Source organism: Callorhinus ursinus, unplaced genomic scaffold (genome assembly GCF_003265705.2).
Source record: "Callorhinus ursinus isolate GAN/ISIS: 27379988/994484 unplaced genomic scaffold, GSC_fseal_2.0 scaffold43, whole genome shotgun sequence".
In the NCBI taxonomy this organism is placed as follows: domain Eukaryota; kingdom Metazoa; phylum Chordata; class Mammalia; order Carnivora; family Otariidae; genus Callorhinus; species Callorhinus ursinus.
In genome coordinates, this window is record NW_027397105.1 from 10,298,851 (window position 1) to 10,318,276 (window position 19,426).

General features: G+C 45.1%; 1 protein-coding gene across 7 annotated transcripts in view; it reads right to left on the reverse strand.

The window, feature by feature from the left end:
- Positions 1-19,426, reverse strand: part of SPECC1 (sperm antigen with calponin homology and coiled-coil domains 1) — a 270,576-nt gene that overhangs the window by 55,898 nt on the left and 195,252 nt on the right. For 6 of the 7 annotated variants that reach the window (XM_073881771.1, XM_025864041.2, XM_025864042.2 and 3 more), the window contains 4 exons: positions 18,991-19,091; positions 15,063-15,144; positions 11,725-11,881; positions 7,351-7,453 (listed from right to left, as the gene is read on the reverse strand). In XM_073881771.1, coding sequence (XP_073737872.1) covers positions 7,351-7,453; positions 11,725-11,881; positions 15,063-15,144; positions 18,991-19,091 — 443 coding nt within the window. Of the gene's footprint in view, positions 1-28; positions 146-7,350; positions 7,454-11,724; positions 11,882-15,062; positions 15,145-18,990; positions 19,092-19,426 lie in introns of those variants that run through there. The other variant, XM_073881773.1, reaches the window with a different exon arrangement.

Sequence of the window (19,426 nt, forward strand, 5' to 3'; positions counted from 1 at the left end):
ACGCCACACGGCTCCTCAGCCTGACGCCACACGGCTCCTCAGCCTGATGCCACCCGGCTCCTAAGGTCCTCAGTGCTTGTCACCTTGCTCCTGCGGTCTCAGGGCTTGTGAAGTAAAATGAGAAGCCCCTCCAACTTTGATCCAGCTTCAGTTAAAATTAAAAGATAAAATGTGAATCACAACGCTATGTGATGGGATGATTTGGGAAAAAACAGTGTTGCTGACAACTAGATTTTCTTACTGAACTGTCTTACTTAAATTACCTTAGTAAACATAAGGAAGAGATAACTAGAGGATATTTATATGCCAGTGGATAGAGAAGCGTTGTGAAGAAAAACACTAGAAATCTGGGCAAAGGTCTTATTTGAGTTTAAACCCATGGAGCTCCTGTTACTGTCAGAAATGTTATTTCATTCAGTTTCCTGAGAAGGAGGAAGGAGCTCCCTCGGCTATTCAACTATTCACCAAAAGCTTCTGGTTTAATCTCTCAGGAATTAAAGCCTTTTACTAAGAAGCATACTTTGGCAACAAAGCTTTTGAGAGAGGTTACAAGATACTTATCAACATACAGAATATGTTATCAGAAAATGGAGGTTCACTTAAGCAAGAAATGAACTCGACAGACTTGAGATAAATAACCCACTGCTCGCTCACTCTCTCTCTTTACATATGTGTGGTGCGGATTTTTCTCATTTGTCAGAAAATTTCAGAATCGTTAGGTCTTGTAGAGTTTGAAATAGCAATGCCTCTGGCAAATCCAAACCCAACCATTAAAGCTTGTTCTCCATAGTGTCTGTGGGCCAAGGGGAACTTTCTAGCGCTAAGGCTTTGGGAGTGCTGAAGTCCTACCAATAACCAGAAAACACTATGGGGGGTGGCCCGCAGTTGTGAAGTCAACCAGTTTCGCGCTGGGGTGTCCTCTGTCGTTTCTCTTCCCGTCCTGAAGCCCGCAGACCTCAGCGAGGCTAAGGATGATCAGGGTGCTTGGCCTTCTGCCCTCCCTTCGCTGAGGGACCTGGCCTGGGACGCACCCTGATGAGTGGGTGGAATTCAGCTGTAAATCTCTGCAGAGTCCTTGTCCCTCCCAAGAAGGGTGATGAGGCACAGCCACCCCACATGTCAGCAGGTGGCCCCTCGGCTGTGTTCCTGGGGCCCTGCTGTGCCCTGGCCAGTGTGGTCAACACTGGTGATTCGGTCAAGGTCCCAGAGCAAATTCAAAAGGATGAGTTCTGCCAACACCCTGAGTGAACTTTAAGCTTAGGGAAGCTGGTTCTGGCCCAGGGCCTCCAGGGAAGAGCCCAGCTGGGCTCACCAGGGCTTCTGACCCACAAAGTGGGGAGCTAATAATAAATGGGTGTCGTTTTGGCCACTGACGTACTAAATCATAGCAACAGAAAACCAAAAGAGTGGGGTGGCTGGGATCACAAGGTAACAGAGAGAACCCCACAGTCTCTTCTTCAGGGTCGGATTATTTATTATTCCTGGATGATAAACCAATGACGTCTTCTTCAAGACATTAGTGTTCCCATGGTTCACGTCTCTTGGTGCTTCTAATTTTTTACAGCACACAGGCTTTTGACAAGTTGAGATCCAGAACCGAAAGGGTTTTCTTCGATGGAGGCGAGACTTTTAGATCCGAGGTTCTCAAGGCTGCCTGCACATCAGAAGGACTGAGGCCCAGGATCCCTGCTCGGGAGATTGTAGTTCCTGAGATGGCTCAACTGACACCTGATCTCAAGCTACAGCACGCCAGACTTCTGGCCTCTAAGTCACTGTGATGTGCAGGCAGCCTTGAGAATGATCCCTGGGCAGCAACGTTCTAAGACACCCCCATGCTCTCTACTCCCTGGTGTGTCTTCCTCGATCCCTTGATCACGTTATGTCATGCGGCAAAAGGATCTGACAGACGGAATTAAGCTTGCTAATGACCTGGCCCTAAAACAGGGAGAGTCTCTGGGTGGGCCTAACCTCATCACATGAGGCTTTATTTATTTATTTAAAAAAAATTTTTTTAAGGATTTTATTTGAGAGAAAGAGAGAGCACAAGCGAGGGCAGCGGAAGGCAGAGAGAGAACCAGGCTCCCCACTGAGCAGGGAGCCTGCTGTGCGGCTCCATCTCAGGATTCTGAGATCATGACCTGAGATGAAGGCAGCCACTTAACCAACGGAGCCACCCAGGCGCCCCGAGGCCTTACTTAAAGCAGAATTTTCTCAACCTGGAGGCAGAAGTCAGAGAGCCAAAGCATCAACATGAGCGGGATGTGATGGCCACTGGTGACTGAAGATGGAGGGGGCCACACAGAAAGAACCTGAGCAGCCTCCAGTTGCTGGGCGTGACCCTGGCTGACACCTGACGAGAAAACGGAGGCCTCCGTCTTACAGCCGCAGGGAACCTGTCACCAGCCTGAAAGACACCGGTGGATTCTTCCCCAGAGCCTCCAAGGTGAGAACATGGCCCAGCTGACACCAGATTCCAAGCTACATCGTGCTGGACTTCTGACCTCTAAGAACTGTGAGCCCACGAACAGGTGTTTTAAGTCACTGAGCCTGGGACTTCGTTACACAGCAAAAGAAAACTATACCAGTGACTTCGAAAGCAATACAAATAATTGGCCATTTCTAGCCAAACTGTTTTCAAATTATATGTCCCATAGAAGGGAACTTAAATATCACTTTACATATTTCTTGTTACTATAACACTACTCTAATGCTTTGACACTTGAAGTCTGAGGCCATTAAAACCTTAAAACTCAGCCAGTTAAACCATGCTAAAAGTTATGGATTCTAGCTTTGGAGAGGTAGGTGAGATGTAGGCAATCCCTACCTATGCCCTCCACCAAATAAATCACCGGTGTTGACCACACTGGCCAGGGCACGGCAGGGCCCTAGGAACACAGCCAAGGGGCCACCTGCTGACATGTGGGGTGGCTGTGCCTCATCACCCTTCTTGGGAGGGACAAGGACTCTGCAGAGATTTACAGCTGAATTCCACCCACTCATCAGGGTGCGTCCCAGGCCAGGTCCCTCAGCGAAGGGAGGGCAGAAGGCCAAGCACCCTGATCATCCTTAGCCTCGCTGAGGTCTGCGGGCTTCAGGACAGGGAGAGAAATGACAGAGGACACCCCATTGCCAAACTGGTTGACTTCACAACCACGGGGCGCCCCCATAGTGTTTTCTGGGTATTGGTAGGACTTCAGCACTCCCAAAGCCTTAGTGTTAGAAAGTCCTGGTTTCCTTGCTGGCTATCAGCCAGGGACCTCTCTTGGCTCCTGATGGGCCCCCTTCATCTTCAAGCCCACCAATGGTGCACTGAGTCCTTATGATGCTTCAGAGGAAACTCCGGCTTTTCAAGGGTTCATGTGTTAGGTCTACCCAGATCATCTCCCTTTTGCCATAGATAAGGAGGAGATTATTTAAGGGTGAGGGTTACTGGGGGTCATTCTTAGAATTCTGCCTATCACATCCATCATCTTGTCTCCTGGCCCCCTTGAGAACCCTTTCTGGTATTTACATGAGAGATGCAAATTTCTGTCATAACCCCAAAGAAGGAATTAAAAGCAGATTAAAAAAGGGAGATATGTAGGGTTCCATGGGTCCGATCTAACCTTGGCTCGGGATGTAGTTAATAGGCAGCCTGCAGACTTGAGAGTAATTTGCAAGGCCTTCCTGGAAGCCTGACTTAAAAAAAAAAAAAAAAAATCCAAGGAAATGTGAGTTCAGTAGAATGTCTAGAAAGGTCTCCTCCTTGCTCAGAGCCACTTCAAGCCCAGTGCGGGCCTCACGCTGGAGTGCGTGTTCATGTTCCTGGATCTCAGTCCTGGGGCTACCTCAACATGCCCAAAGCTCAATCTGGGGCTCAGCAGTGGGTGTGACCCACTGTTCTAACTTTTCAGAGCTGCCACCCCATGATACTTAAATTCCAACTGATGCAGTTGCTAAAGTGATGATGTCCTCATTCCGACCTTCCAAGCTTAGTACCTGGCACGGGATAAACCTTGATGAAAAGATGCAAGTCTTCTTTCCCTTCCTCAGGGAAGGTGAGCCACTGCTCAAATGTCACCTCCCTGACCTTCGTATGACAGCGGTGTTCAGACACCCAGCACTCCTAAGCCTCCTACCCCGACTCTTCTCCACAGTACACTCTAATATAGTATGTATTTTACTTTTTAATTTGAATCGTCAGTCCCCGTGAAGATGGAAGCTCCACGAGACCAGAGATTCTGCCTGCTTCGTTCGCTCCTGATTTCCCAGAACCTAAAATATAACGTGGCACCAAACAGGCCCCTCCATAAAAATTCACTGAATTAATATATGGAGAGTTTTGACAGAACCTATCGTGCTATACTTTGGTGAGCTAAAAAGAAAGTTCTTTCAAGTGAAAATGCACATGATTACTGGCTTTTTTTTTTTTTTTTTAACTGAGTTGTCTGAGTTTTCTACAATTTATTTTTGGCTTCCTGAGTCGGAGAGAACAAGCTTCAGAAGGCTTAGGAGGCGTCTCAGACAAACAGGTCTAGACAGAGGATATTTTGTGAGGAGTAAATAAATTAGACACATATGATTTATGTTTCCCTCTAAATTTACAGAGATTTAACAACGAATGAAAAATACTCTTCAGGCAGAATGAGTTTTGGGTTTCATCAAGCGTAAAATGCTTTGAAAACTAGTTCAAGATGTTCACAAAACAAAACAAAACAAAAACTCACTACAGCAGGAAATATAATTCTCACTCTGATGATGGGAAATAGCTGATTGTATAATCCCTCCCTGCAATCTAATTATAATAACACTACATGCCAAAGGGCCAATTCCTTCTGGAAATTTTAATTGTCTTTTCCTGTCCATCTTGCACTTCCCTTGATCCATTTCTGTAAGGTGGGGAAATGACAGCTCAGTCAAGTGTCTGTGACCACGTGTGGCTCAAGCCATGGCCAAGACCTTATTCCTGGCCTTTTTGAGCTTCAGTTTTCTGTCCCTTACCCTAGAGCCTCCTGGAATCAGCTTTCTCTCCCCCACTCCTTAAGGTTTTCCATTTCCTCAGCAGCGTGGCTGACATGCCGAGGGATGCCCTTGTTGGGATGGCTTGCCTTTATGGGATGGTTTCGACCCTCAGAGTGGGCTGAAGCGGGGAGCGCACAGAGCAGCTAAAGGAGAAAACAATGCATCAGAAACAAAGCTCGTCCTCTGGGAGTCTCTCTTATGGGCCATTAACCCGACTAATTTTTTTTCTTTTTTAGCAGGAACCGGGGAAAAAAAAAGGTAATGTCAAAGACAAAAAAACACTTCTATTCTTGGGTAGAATCTGATTTTAAGACCCTTGACTCCTGCTATTACAAAGACAATCCCAGCTCTGCTGCTGCTCAAGTATCAGGGCTGCTCCTGGCTGTTGCTCGGTTCTTTCTTTCTCTGTCCCCGCCCCCCTCAAAGCTTACGGTTGGGGAAGGAGTGCTGGGGTGCCAGAATCTTCAGAATCCTTAGAAAAGTAGGGTAAACGTATGGGAAAGCAGGGTCTGAGTGGCGAGAAGGGAGGAGATGGGAATTTTATTTTATTTTTAGTATTTAAAATTTATTTATTTATTTACTTACTTACGTAAGTAATCTCTGCACCCAGAGTGGGGCTTGAACTCATGACCCCATGATCAAGAGTCACATGCTCCCCCAACTGAGCCAGTCAGGCACGCTGGAGACGGCAATTTTAAAGAGGGTGGCTATTTAATGGGAAAGGGAACACAATCCACCTTACAGAAGAAAACACCGGAGAACATTTTTGTGTCCTTGGAGCAGACAAAGATTCCTGAAACAGGACGCAAAAAGCACTAACCACTGGGAAAAGACGGATAAATGAGACTTCATTAAAATGAAAGACTCTGTGCAACAAAAAAGCAAAAATTCAAGCCACCCTGGGAGCAGATATTTGCAATACGTCTATCTGACAAAGGACGGGTACCCACAATATACCAAGAGCTCCTGAAAGCAAGAGGGGAAAGACAGACAACCTGATTTTAAGATGGGCAAGAGACAGGGCGGGCACATCCCCAAAGCGATTACCCAGATGTCCAGTTAGCATGTGGAAAAGTTCTCAGCCTCATGAGCCAGCAGGAAAGTGCAGATCCCAACCGCAGTGAGATACCTCTACACACGTATCCCAAGACTGGGAGTACCAAGACTGGTGCTGTCAGTGAAAATGCAGAGAAATGATCCCTCCTCACTTGCTGGGGGGAGGTAAACTGTATAACTGTTTCAGAAATCTGTTTGGCACTATCTACCATGCCTGGATATAGGCACACCCGATGGCCCAGTGACTCCATTTCTAGGTGTGGATCCAGAAAGAATGAGCGCACCTGTGTTCTGAGAGACACGCACAAAAACGGACCAGCACCACATCACGACAGCTCCGGCCTGGAAATAACTCATCTGTCCAGCAAGAATGGAAGGGCTCAACAGGCAATGGGTGTGATCACATAATAGGTTCCAAAGGGGTTAGAAAATGAACGAACTGGATAAGCCTTGATAACTTCACACCATAGGAGAAAGCTGGATGCAGACAGGACAGTTTTTGATTGCATTTATGGAAAGTTCCAGTACAGGCAAAACTAACAGAGCATTCAGGGATGCCTGCTTTTTGTGGAAAACCACGAGGAAAAGAACTGAGGACAACAGTTGTCTTTGGGAGTGGGAAGGGGGTAGGATCAAAAAGTCACACGGAAGGTTTGGGGAAATTGACAATGCTCTATTTCTGGATGGGAGTAGTGACGGCCTGGGTTTTCACTTCATAGCAATCCATAAAACTGTAATTTATACTTGATGAATTTTTATCTTTCTAGATGATACTTCATATAACAAAGCTTACACTTCTATCAAGTACTACTTCCTCGTGTAACCTTCCCAGAAGACAAATACTGTCCTGATAAACTGAAACTTCAAATGCAAACAGCCCCAAAGTAACAGAAAACTTCTGAAGGGCCACCTAAGTGGGGCCTTTGTGTCAATTAGGGAAAGGCACCCTCTTCGGGAAGGTGGTTTGGCAAAAGCTGCCTTCCCTGGACTGAAGCAGCCTGCTGGGCGCAATGCTTGCAGAGTTCATAGCTCCTCTGAGCAAAGAAAAAGCTGGCCCTTCCTGCAGGAGACGCAGACCTGCACTGAGGTCCATGGTTTGTTGGGTGGACTGGCCTTCAGTCCTACTTGCCTCTGTCTGGGCACCACAGCAAACTCTACTACCACTGGCAGCCCTCCCTAGGAGAACGGAAGGACAACAATTATACGCCAAGCGTATGCATGCACAGGACCAATACGGGCATAGGACTGCTGCTGCCCAGGGCTGGCTGGAGGTTGGCCGACGCTGTCACTTACCGCGTAGCCTTCTGTTTTCTTCTGGCACCATTTCAGGAGAGCATTGCGCTTGGAGCCGCCATATTCCCGGGCCAAGGCAGCCAGCGGGTCTCTTCTTTCCACGCTGGTTAGAAAGAAGAGCACAGAGTAAAGAGAAGATGCTAATGTTTAGAACCCTCAAGTATATATGAAATAAATAACTAGGTTAGAAAAGCAAAAGTCTAGGTCTATCCAGGGAGACTCAAGAGAAACAACCAAATCAGTCATATCAATGATACATTTCATTTTATGTTTCACGATATGAAAGAAAAATTGAATTGTACATTTCTTGGCTATCGGAAGTCTGGAAAGAGGCTGGTTTTGTTTTGTTTTGTTTTTTAAATCCATCTGTTGGCTCCATCCATCCAGCCCTTTATTTACTTAAGTACAGTATCATTTTAATTAAAGACACTATAGAAAGAAATACTCCGCAAGTTTCAAGGCTTCACCTATGTCTACATAACACATAAAAGGTAGACCGAACGGGCATTTAAAAACACCAGATTGGCTGCTTATGGAGAAGTGCTGGGAAGGGAGATGCATGATGAAAATCAGTATAAACGACTCAAAAGAGGGTCTTTGCACACACCAAAGGTAGCACTCCTCAGTTTGTGCTACATTAACTCAATTCTGAGCACCTGTTTAGCCAAAGGAAATGATTTTACTAACTAATACACGATAGCATTCTAAGAGCAAGAGCTTTAGGTGTCCCGTTCTCAGTTTGCTGTAGACATCTGTTAATCTTTACACTACCGAAGATTATCCACATACTACCAAGGGATTTAAGATCACACAGTTTCTTCCATGATGACTATCATGAACTGAGAATTATATTCCTCCAGCATTGGAACAGCATGCAGGAGGAGAGCAGAAATAAAACAGTTGATGCATCTCTGGAACATCAACTGTTAATAGGCAACAATTTAAGAGTACATTCACCCCCGAACAACATGGGGATTAGGGGTGCTGACCCTGCACACAGCTGAAAATCCATGTACAACTTTTGAACCCCCCCCCACCAAACTTAACTACTAACAGCCCACTTGTGGACAGGAAGCCTTATTGATAACATATAGTTGATGAACACATATTTTGTATGTTATGTATATTGTACACTGTATTCCTACAATAAAGTAAGCTAGAGAAAAGAAAATGTTATTAAGAAAATCATAAAAAAGAAAAAATAAATATATATTACTGTATTGTATTTGTCAGAAAAAATCCACGAGTGGACCCGTGCAATTCGAAACCCGTGAAACAGGATTTACCCCTAGATATATATATCATCAGAGCACATATTCAAGAATGCTCATAGCAGCACTTTTTTATACTACAAAACTGGAAACAATCAAATGTACATCCTCAGGAAAATAGGTGAACGGTGGTGTACTCATACAATGTAATACTATACAGCAATAAAAACTGATGAATTACAGGTGTATGCAGTAACTTGAACGAACAGCAGGAACAATTCTGAAATAAAAAAAGAAAAAAACCACAACATGTGTCCATGTATATAAAATTTTCAGTGTAGTAATATATTGTTGCTATTGTTTGGGGATACAAGCATACACACTGAGACTGGGAAAGAAAAGCAGAGGTCGACATATATCATAGAGACAGTGATGACCTTGGAGTGGGGCAGAGAAGGGGGCTGACAGGAAATTTCAATGGTAATAATAATTTTCTTTTCCTTAAACTGGAAGGTCGATATCCAGCTGCATTGTTGTTCTTTATGCCTTACACATATTTTATTGTTACTATTTTGTATCATTCTGATACTTAATAAAAATACTTTTTAAAAAAAGATTTTGTTTATTTGAGAGTGAGCGAGCGAGCGGGGGGGGGGAGGGGCAGATGCAGAAGCAGGCTCCCAGGACCCTGGGATCACGACCCGAGCCAAAGGCAGCCGCTTAACTGAATGAGTCACTCCAGGCGCCCCTTAATAAAAGTATTTTAAAATATTTTTAAGGAGTAACGGGATGATTCCAGACCTCAGCAATCTGAATTAAGGCAGAGAGATTTTTAAGAGAACGTCATAACTGAATTAAAATTTTTGTGTAATTTGATGGCTATTGTCCCTTGCACCTTGGCATATTTGTCAACTTAAGTCCATGAGAGTTTCTGTGGTCAGAGTCACTGTTAACTATGAAGTTACAGTAACTTTGCCTGTGTTTGTTACCTCATCACTTAGAACTGAATTTCTAGGTCTGACAAACTAGGGAAGATTGAAATGAAGGTTTGGAAAAGAGTTTCTGTATCTGTGGATGCCCAAAATACCAACTGAACAGGTTTCTTTAAAAAATAAGTTTAAATAGATACCATGCGCTCTCCAAATTAATAATAATAGGATGAGAACTTCCAAAACAAGTGATTTCTATCCTGTCATTTGTTTGTCTCAATGACGTGAATACAAAAATAAAATAACACATTAATCTCCACTAATTTAATCTTTCATGATGAAGGGTATAATATAAATTGCATATTAATACACACATAGCCTCTTGGTACGCATTTCTGGCATAAAGAAAAGAGCAGTTTCAGGAAAGCACTAATTCTGGTCCTTAAAACTAGTTTTGATCACTTAAATCTCCTGTGCATAAACAAGGCTAATATGCAGTATCTGGGGCTTTAAGTTAAATCTCTGAAAGATATGACTTCATCTATTTGGGTCCAAATATAAGCTACACCCAAAGATATGACAAGAGCTGAACTTATTCAGACTTTCATAAAATCCTTCTACAATACTCATAACGGGAGTTAGAATGTTTGTTACGTAGCCGTTACTACCAAAGTGGCTAGTTGTGTATATTCATCCATCTACCCATTCCAACGCACCGGCTGGATGCAATGCTGCGTGTGTAGCATGGCCCAGGGGGCCGGGGAAGAGATCAAAGTGTGAGTTGAGATATTTACTGTGTACTAAAGTACAGCCTAAATAAATGGGGACAAAGGCACACACGCGATGCAACAGTGCATTAAGTACCCGAATCGGCGTAAGACACGGAAGGCAGAGAAAGGGGGTGTTGATGCCACTCGGGTGGCTCGCTACCACCTCGTGGAAGGTTGTTTTTTTTTTTTTAATTTTATTTATTTATTCGGAGGGACAGAGAGAGCAAGAGAAAGACAGCACGAGCGGGGAGGAGGGGCAGAGGCAGAGGAAGAAGCAGATTCCCCACTGAGCAGGGAACCCGATGCGGGGCTCGATCCCAGGACCCTGGGATCAATGACCTGAGCCGAAGGCAGACGCTTAACCGACTGAGCCACTGGGACACGGGAAGGTTTGACTTTGCAGGGGAAGCACTTAGGAGTGTGAAAGGACAGGGGGGAGACAACTCAGGCCAGGACCCTGTGAGTGGTGGCAAATGCTCGTGTTAGCTGCAGAGGCGGAGAATAAAAGTGGCAGGTGAGCCGGGTGGGGCTAAGCCGCGCAGACCGGAGGGAGCGGAACGAGGAGCGTGGGTGGAAGGGCGCATGACGAGTCACAGGAGGTTTCTGAGAAGGTCTGCACGGGATGCACTCCGTGTTTTTGAAGACGGACTCCACAGGGAGAAGCAGTGGGCGAGGGGAGGGTGGGAAGTGGCTGGAGGCGGCTTGCTGGGGTCTGGGGGAGCAGGGGCACTGAAGAGGGAGGATGTGGCAGGGGTGGGAGCCATGCCAGGCCTCTGGTGGCCGCCCTGGCAGTCTCTGTCCCTTCTCGCCCCCACTCCACCTCTCACGTCACTGCTAATGTGCTCTTTCGACGCTGACTTCAAAATGCCCCTCCAATCCTTCCTATACGTCACTGTTTTCCTGGACCACTACTCCAGATCCAAATCCTGCAAACTCAGGGGTTCCCCACTGCTTTACCAAAATGAGTACAAACCTCTAACCATGGCAATGAAGACCATTCGCAAGGGGACTCCAACCCGCCTTTCCAGCCGTGATATCCTGAGCACCTACCCGCCTCCCCAGCAGATACCAGCTGCTGATGGTGTGTCTGCCAGGGCCCCTCCCCTCCTGAAGCCCCCAGGCTAGTCTAACCAAAGGAAACCACCCCCAGTCCCCTGAATGTTGTGCAGAGCTCCTCCGGGGACCCCTGCAGGCCCCCTGGCAGAAATGCTGCCTCCCCGCCTCCAGACTCCTTGACCCAAGTTAACAACCCCCCGCAAGAGTCTGCATGTATTTGTTTTTACAGCCCTTTTTTCGCTTTGCACAGTCCTGCTGTCCAGGGTCCTCCTCCCTCATTGAAGGCAGGTACTGTGTCTGGTTTCACTCAGGAAATATACATCAAGTAAACTGACCACAGGGGGTAAAACAGAAGGAAGACTACAAGGTCATCGGCCCAGTGATGTCTCACTGTATAAAATGTGATACCTGAGTTTGCTCTGTGGTTTCAAGCCCCCGGTGGAAGCGCTCAGCAGCCTCGTGTTCCCGAAGCCCAGAGAAGGGGGTCTGCTCAGAGACTCCAGGGAGGGACTCTTCCGGAGATAAGGGTCCGGTTTCAGGTCCTCACCCCTTCCCTTTAGGAGATCTGTGTGAAGAACAACATAATCACCTATTCCTGAAGAAGAGAAATTTGAATGATCATCACACTTTCTTCTCAAGTACAATAGAATTCTCATTTTCTTCCTAGGTACAAATATGTAATAAATATAGATTTAGAGAGTTTCTGGATTAAGGAATAAAAATGCACATAGGGACATGGCCTTTTCTAGAAAGGATTCTCCAGGCAGGACTGATTGCATAATTCATAGACACAAATGCCAAATTAGCCCCTCATTCAAAAATTAAGAATTTCAAGATGGCACCCGCAGAGCCTTGAGCCAAAGCCCTTCTAAGCACCCTGCCCAGACCCCCACAGAGCCAGCCCTGTTCCCAAGTAAAGCACTTTGTTTTAGTCGATGGGCATCTGAGAGAGACAGAGAGCTGGCAGGAAGATGCCCAATGGGATTTTCAAGTCACAGGTGGCAGCAGACAAAAACCTGGGTACCAAGAATGGCAACGATTTTACAAGAAAAAAAAGCCACTCCAGTCATAGGGCCTGGCTTGCTAAAAATAAGCAAACGTACATTCTTTGAAGGCTCCTCTCTGCTGTTTTAGTAGGAGTCAAAACAGGTTAATGAAACAGGCTGAATCCTCCAGATGACAGTCCCTCAAGGACCACAAGAGCACAGAAATTTCCAGAGTGTCTGGTTTGTATTGACAGAGGCAACAGGCGCTCAGAGGATGGGGTGACTTGCTCAATGCCACACGACAGGCCTCTGTGACCAGGCTGGGCCCACGGTCACCTCCTATGACACCATAAATAGTGATGGAAGAAAACAATACTTGTACGGCTAAGAGCCGCCAATTATGGGGCGTGAAGCAGGGAGTGAGGCTAATGAGCTTGGAAGAGGAGAGGAAAAACAGTGCTTACATCACTAAAGAGAACAACAAAAACAGTGCATTAATCCCGTTTTGGCAGCTTCTGATGACCTCAAAGCTGGCAAGGCTAGCCTGAAAGCAAAGCAGCTTTTACCGTGTAATCCTTTTTTAGTATAGTAGATAGAATCATCCGGGTAGACAGGTGCGCCTGGTGGGGGCCAAGGGGGAAGGGGCGCTGACAAGGAACTGTTTACTTCAGGGCAATAGCTACTGTGGTTTGAGCACCAGGATTTAGCTTGTCAATTAAAACAACAGCTTCTTCACACAAAAGGTAAAGTGGGAGGCATAGAGGAGACACAAATATTATGACCGAAAGCTCACCTGGTACACTTCAACGTGGTTAAGATGGAACGTTTTGTGTTACGTGTATTTTAGCCACAATTACAAAAAAAAAAAAAAAAAAAAAAGGCTTGCCTAGGTACACATCACTGTGCACATAACCAAGTTATCCCCAAATTTCCACTACACAGCAAGCGTAGAGAATGCAAATCAGGTGGGTTTCCAACACCCTGTGCTGACCTCCCTTCCATTTCTAGGAAGGGAGTGCTCGGTTTGCACAGAAATATCATGACCTGCTCTGCTGGACTTACTCACCCCTTCTGTTTTTTTCTTATTCTCCTGCCCTTAGACACCATTTCCTTCTTCCTTGGAGTCATTATTATGACTCCAAGTGCTATAAGACACTTTTATCACTTCGTTATGAGGCTGCTGATCAGAGTAATCCCCCGCCTCATTACCAAAAGGCAGCGTGGTAGAAAGAATCAGAAGAAATCCTATCCTGGTCCCAGAACCATTCAAAAGGGGGGGGGGGGGGGGCGGTGGGCATTGTAAATCACTTAATCTCTGTAGGGCTTGAATCTCTCACATGTAAAATGCAAGGGATGGGCTAAGGTAGTCTTCAAATTCTCAATACCAGTGAGTCTAAATATCTCAATATCTTTAAGTCTAGAATCCTCTTGTGCCATGAAAAAGAAAACGAAATTCAGAAGTGGAAAAAAATAAGGTGGTGAGGTAAAAGACTTTCCAGTCAAAAAGTGAAACTTATCTCATAGAAACAACTATTTTCAGAATAAACCTATGTTTGACCATAATCTAAAAGAACAGTGGGAATTCCTTTTGCTTCCGTAGCTGTGTTACAGAAATTTGGTGTGACGCTTAAAAACAAGGGATTTCTATCAATGCAACCTGGATTTCTGGCTTTCTTCCAATAGGCACCAGTAAATAATTCATTTAGTGTTCATCTTTTGTGTTGACTTACAACAAGGGCCACAGGGTCATGGACATACATTTCTGAGGCATATTTTCGGGACAAGCTTACCACTCCACTCATGCCTCTCTGTTCTGACAGGTGAACTGACGGGAAAGGGAAGAAAAGCTAAGGTGAAGGTCAACCCTTCTGCTCACCCCACACCCGGCTGTGTTCGCTCAGCCCCTGGAGCGATCCTCTGAGGGAGACAGCACTATTTCTGTTTCAGAGATGATGAAACCACAGCCCAGAGAAGCGGAATAATGGGGGCCAAGATATAAGCCCACCCGTGTGCCCCCCTCTGTAACTGCGGCTTCACATCGGCCACCAGCACGCAAGGCGCAGGAGTGACAAGGTGACATGGAGGATTGTGGATTCTAACCACCACGTCATCGTCAGGATCTGGATTTTAAAAATACCCGGAGTAGCAACAGGAGGAGGGCTACACTCAAGGGCAAAGATATCAGCGAAGAGGCATATTTTAGGAATTGTGGAAGCAAGAGACCTTCAGAATCAGATAAGATTTTTTTCTAAAAATAGTTACTTTTAAAGATGGTAAGATATTCTCTTGAGATCCTGTAAAAAACAAACAAAAAACCTCCCGAAAGCTAGACACTTCTCCCGAACACATGCACACTGAGAAGTACAGAGGCAGGAAGTAGGATCTAACGTCCAGAACACAAACACGTAGAGTCTTAAATTGTTTGAAATAAATGCCATCAACTATTTTTCTAAGCTCGGTTTTGGGTAAAGAAGAAAAGTTAACCTCACAAAATAACGAGTTGAAAGTATTTGCTGTTTTTTGTTTTTCTGTTTTGTTTTGTTTTTCTTTAAGGACTGTATTTATTTCTTTGTCAGAGAGAGAGAGAGCAAGTACAAGCAGGGGGAGCAGCAGGCAGAGGGGGAAGCAGGCTCCCTGCTGAGCAAGGGGCCGGATGCAGGACTCGATCCCAGGACCCTGGGATCATGACCTGAGCCGAAGGCAGATGCTTAACCGACTGAGCCACCCAGGCATCCAATGAGTTTGTGTTTAAGGTATTACCTGAGAGGGGAAGGTCTGGAAGATCCAAACGCTGAGTCACACCTTTGCTGGCCGGCCGAACGCTGCTGTAGGTTGAATGTCTCTAAAAAACCAAAGGGCACACCAGCAGAGGTGAGCTTGTGACACCAGCAACAGCATAAACAAGGTGTGTGTGTGCGCGCGTCCACACAACGGCTCTCAAGCTCATCAGAATCACCAGGGGAAGCTTTTAAAACAACTTATTTATTTGAATAGGTAACAAACGCAGTTGACACAATGCTCAAAAAGGCACAGAAAGGCCATATAGTGAGAAGAGTGTCCCTCTGACTCCCATGACCTGGTTCTTCTCTTTGGGGGTAATCATTAGTAGTCAGCTTTGTGAGTACCTTCCTGGAAAATTCTACATATATTCAAGGGGGTGTGTAAAAATACTGATTTTTAATGGCCAACAGGTATATATGGAAAGATGCTCAACTTCACTCATCATCGGGGAAATGCAAATGAAAAACTACAATGAGATACCACCTGGCATCTGTTAGGAGGGTCATTATTAAGAGAGAGAGAGAGAGAGAGAGAGGGAAAACAAGTGTGGGCAAAAATGTGGAAAAATTGGAATTTTTGTGCCCTGTTGGCAGGACTAGAAAATGTTGCATCCACAATGGAAAACAGTAGGCAGGTTCCTCAAAAAATTAAAAACAGAGCTCCTGTATGATCCAGCCGTCCCACTTCTGGGTATACCCAAAACAACCGAAAACACAATCTAGAAGAGATTTTTGCATGCAGCATTAGGCCCAATAGCCAAGTGGTGGGCACAACCTTCACGTCCACGGACCAATGATTTGGATAAACAAAATGTGGTCTGTACACACCACGGAATATCATTCAGCCTTAAAAAGAAGGAAATCCGGTCACACGTGCTACAATGTGAACAAACCTGGGAGGATGGTATCTGTTATGCTGGGAGGGACCGTGTCTGTGGCGGTGGGAGCCTAAAGTGGATGCTAAATTTTGACAGAAGCCGCAGTTCTAGGCAAGCCCTTAGAGAAAGACTTGGCAGAAATAGAAGTCCCTTTCATGGGCCAACTTTTAGATGTTCTGGGAACCTTTCCTGGAAGCGCAGTAGAGACCAGAGTTCTCCCTGTATTCAATTCCTTTCTGCGGGAACGAGCTAGAGTGATTTCCGGTATATGCAAGCTAATGGTGATACGCTCTCCTGTGGGAAGAGCCCCTTAAAAGTGGGTGAAAATCCACAGAAGGGATTTCACTGTATTGTTTTTGCAATCCAAAACAACCTACAGGCCCATCGATAGAAGAGTGGTTAAACAGATCACACTACACATTCCATAGCCTTTAAGAACGCGTTATTCTCCAAACACTGACATCTCAAGATGTCTCTGATAGAGTCCTTCATTCTTTCAACATCTACCCAGCTTCTCTGTGATAGAACTGTGTGCCAGCCACTGTTCCAGACAAGAGATATAACAGCAAGCAAAAATAGATAAAAATCCCTGCCCTCTCTGTGCTGGGTGTAGAGCCTACTTAAGATTCTCTCTCTCTCTCCCTCTACCCCCCTACCCCCTGCTCACATGCGCACACATGTACCCACTCTCTCTGTCTTAAGAAAAAAAAAAAATCCCTGCCCTCAGGGATTACATTCCAAGGACAAAGTGAAATGAGTCAGTGTCTGAACAACGTGCAGTATAATCCAATTTATAAAACTTTCTCCTCCTCCCTACACACACACACACATTTTTATACTGAAGAAAAACATCTAGAAGGATACACAACAAGCCATAAACAGTGGTTATTTTGGGGCTACGGAGCATGGGAGATTTTTTAACTCATTCTCTCTCTTTTTTTTTAAGATTTTATTTATTTATTTGAGAGAGAGAGAGAGAGAGAGTAAGAAGACAGCATGAGCAAGGAGGACATGGGGCTCGATCCCAAGACCCTGGGAGCATGACCTGAGCCGAAGGCAGACGCTTAACCAACTGAGCCACCCAGGCGCCTCTAACTCACTCTCTTTTACGTTGATTAGGTCAGTGTAACATTAATTTAATGCTAATAGAGGTCAGAATGACGGCTACTTTAAGGGATTACCCACTGGGTGGTGGCATGAGGGGGCCTTCTGAGCTGATGAAAATGCTTTATCTTAGTGTTGGCTACACGGGTGTGTGTGTACGGAAACATTCAAGCTGTATATACGGAAGAGGCGTGTGCTTTACTTTATACATGAATTATAGTGGTGGTGTGTACCTGCGCATAAGGGCCAATTGTTAAATCTTCAGGAATTTTGCAAGCTAGTTTTCAACACGGCCACTATTAAAATGAAACTATGTTAAAAGCAAAAGTACTAAATACTCAAAATGCTTCCTATTTATTATACTTCACACTATGATTGGGGTTATTTACACCCACTCCACCTGTAGTCTAGAAATACCATGTGATACACATCTCTTCTTAACTCCATGTTCACCGATGTCAGGGGGCTAGCTTGATGCTGACAATGATGGGAATATTTGCACCATGGAAACTGGCCAACATCACAAACCCGGGCTCCCCCCGCACCCCCACCCCCGGCAAGGAGCCAGTTGTTAAACATTTTGTCAGCAACCTAGTGTGTCTAGCTCAATGAAAATAAGTCAAAATGAAGCATGGTCTGTTTCAGTTTCATTTAATAAACTTGATGATTATTATAAAATAAGTAATTGTTTTATTTGGTTTTATATATGAAGTGGCACAAAATATCTTCCAGGGCAAAAAAGTAAAAACAAGAAGAATTTAAAAGATCCCAAACAACATACATGGCTACTAAGGACACCAAAAGAGGGTACTTGTGAATGATGCTGCCCTTAGTTCAGCAGCAGCTGCTGAATGTTACTAATAACACTGAAAGTCGTGGTCTTAGAAAACGCCAAGAGGGGTGACTGGCTGGCTCAGTCCGTGGAGCGTGTGACTCTTGATCTTGGGGTTGTGAGTGCCCATGTTGGGTGCAAAATATTTTTTTTTACTTAAAAATAAAATTAAAAAAAAAAGAAAAAGAAAGAGAAAAAATGCCAAGAGGTCAAGAAGCTCTGATCTAGAACCTTCCGAAGATGGTAAAGGTGACACAGATTGCAACCAGTGAACTCTAAGAATTTATAAATTGTAAACATTTTCTCTCTCTGGGGTGCTTTAGGAAACCAAACCAAACCAAACCAAACACTTCTTTGAGAAAAATTTCTAGTTCAATATCGACTTCTGGTAAAAATTATAATCTTCAACTGAAAACTTTAAATGTATCTTATGGGGGACAAAATGTCCTTAACAAATCGTATGAGACTTATGGTGTCTCTCTCACACCTTTATTTAGCCTCAAAATTGTAATTTTTTAATTTTTTAAAAGATTTTATTTATTTATTTATTAGAGAGCGAGCGAGAGAAAAACAGCATGAGAGGGGGGAGGGTCAGAGGGAGAAGCAGGCTCCCCGCTGAGCTGGGAGCCCGATGTGGGGCTCAATCCCAGGACTCCGGGATCAGGACCTAAGCTGAAGGCAGTCGCTTAACCAACTGAGCCACCCAGGTGCCCTAAAATTGTAATTTTTAAAAAGATTTTATTTATTTATTTGAGAGAGAGAGAACACAAGCAGTGGGGGGGAGGGGCAGAGGTAGAGGGAGAAGCAGGCTCCCTGCTGAGCAGGGAGACCGACGTGGGACTTGATCCCAGGACCCTGGGATCATGACCTGAGCCGAAGGCAGATACTCAACCGACTGAGCCACCTAGGCACCCCACAAAATTGTAATTTTTAACAGAAGTTTATTATTCTACGCTTATTAAAAATGATGTTCAACGTGCCTCAAAAAATAGACCAAGTGGTTTTCGCTTCCCCTCTGTTGCCTGAGCATTAGACAGCATCACGGTTCCACATGGCCTGGACCACCACCCACATACCCAAGGCCCTCAAAATACCTGCATTGGGGAGACAGCAGCGGCGGGAGCGGTCCTCACGGGAATCCCACTCAGGGGACTTCTGGGGGCTTTATGGACAGAAATATTCTGTCCGGCTCCACCTGCCAAGAAAAGAGATGGGAACATTTCTATGTTGTTCCAGTTCCAAATAGCAAAGCGTAGCTCCTGATTTGTTACTACAAAAGTATCGACTAAATGGGGGTTGGTCTTAGAGGTGGGACACACGGGGGACAAGAAAACACATGTGAGGAGGCATCTATGGCAAGAAGGAACAGGAAAGTTCTTGCACAAACCATTATTGTTAACTCACTTCCCATCTTCACGGGCTGAATGTAGTCACTGGGCCTTCGCGTCTTTTAATATTCGTGGTCTCATCTTAATCTAACTGAGCTGCGAACCATTTTAGCGAAGATAACCAGGTACATCCTAGCATCAG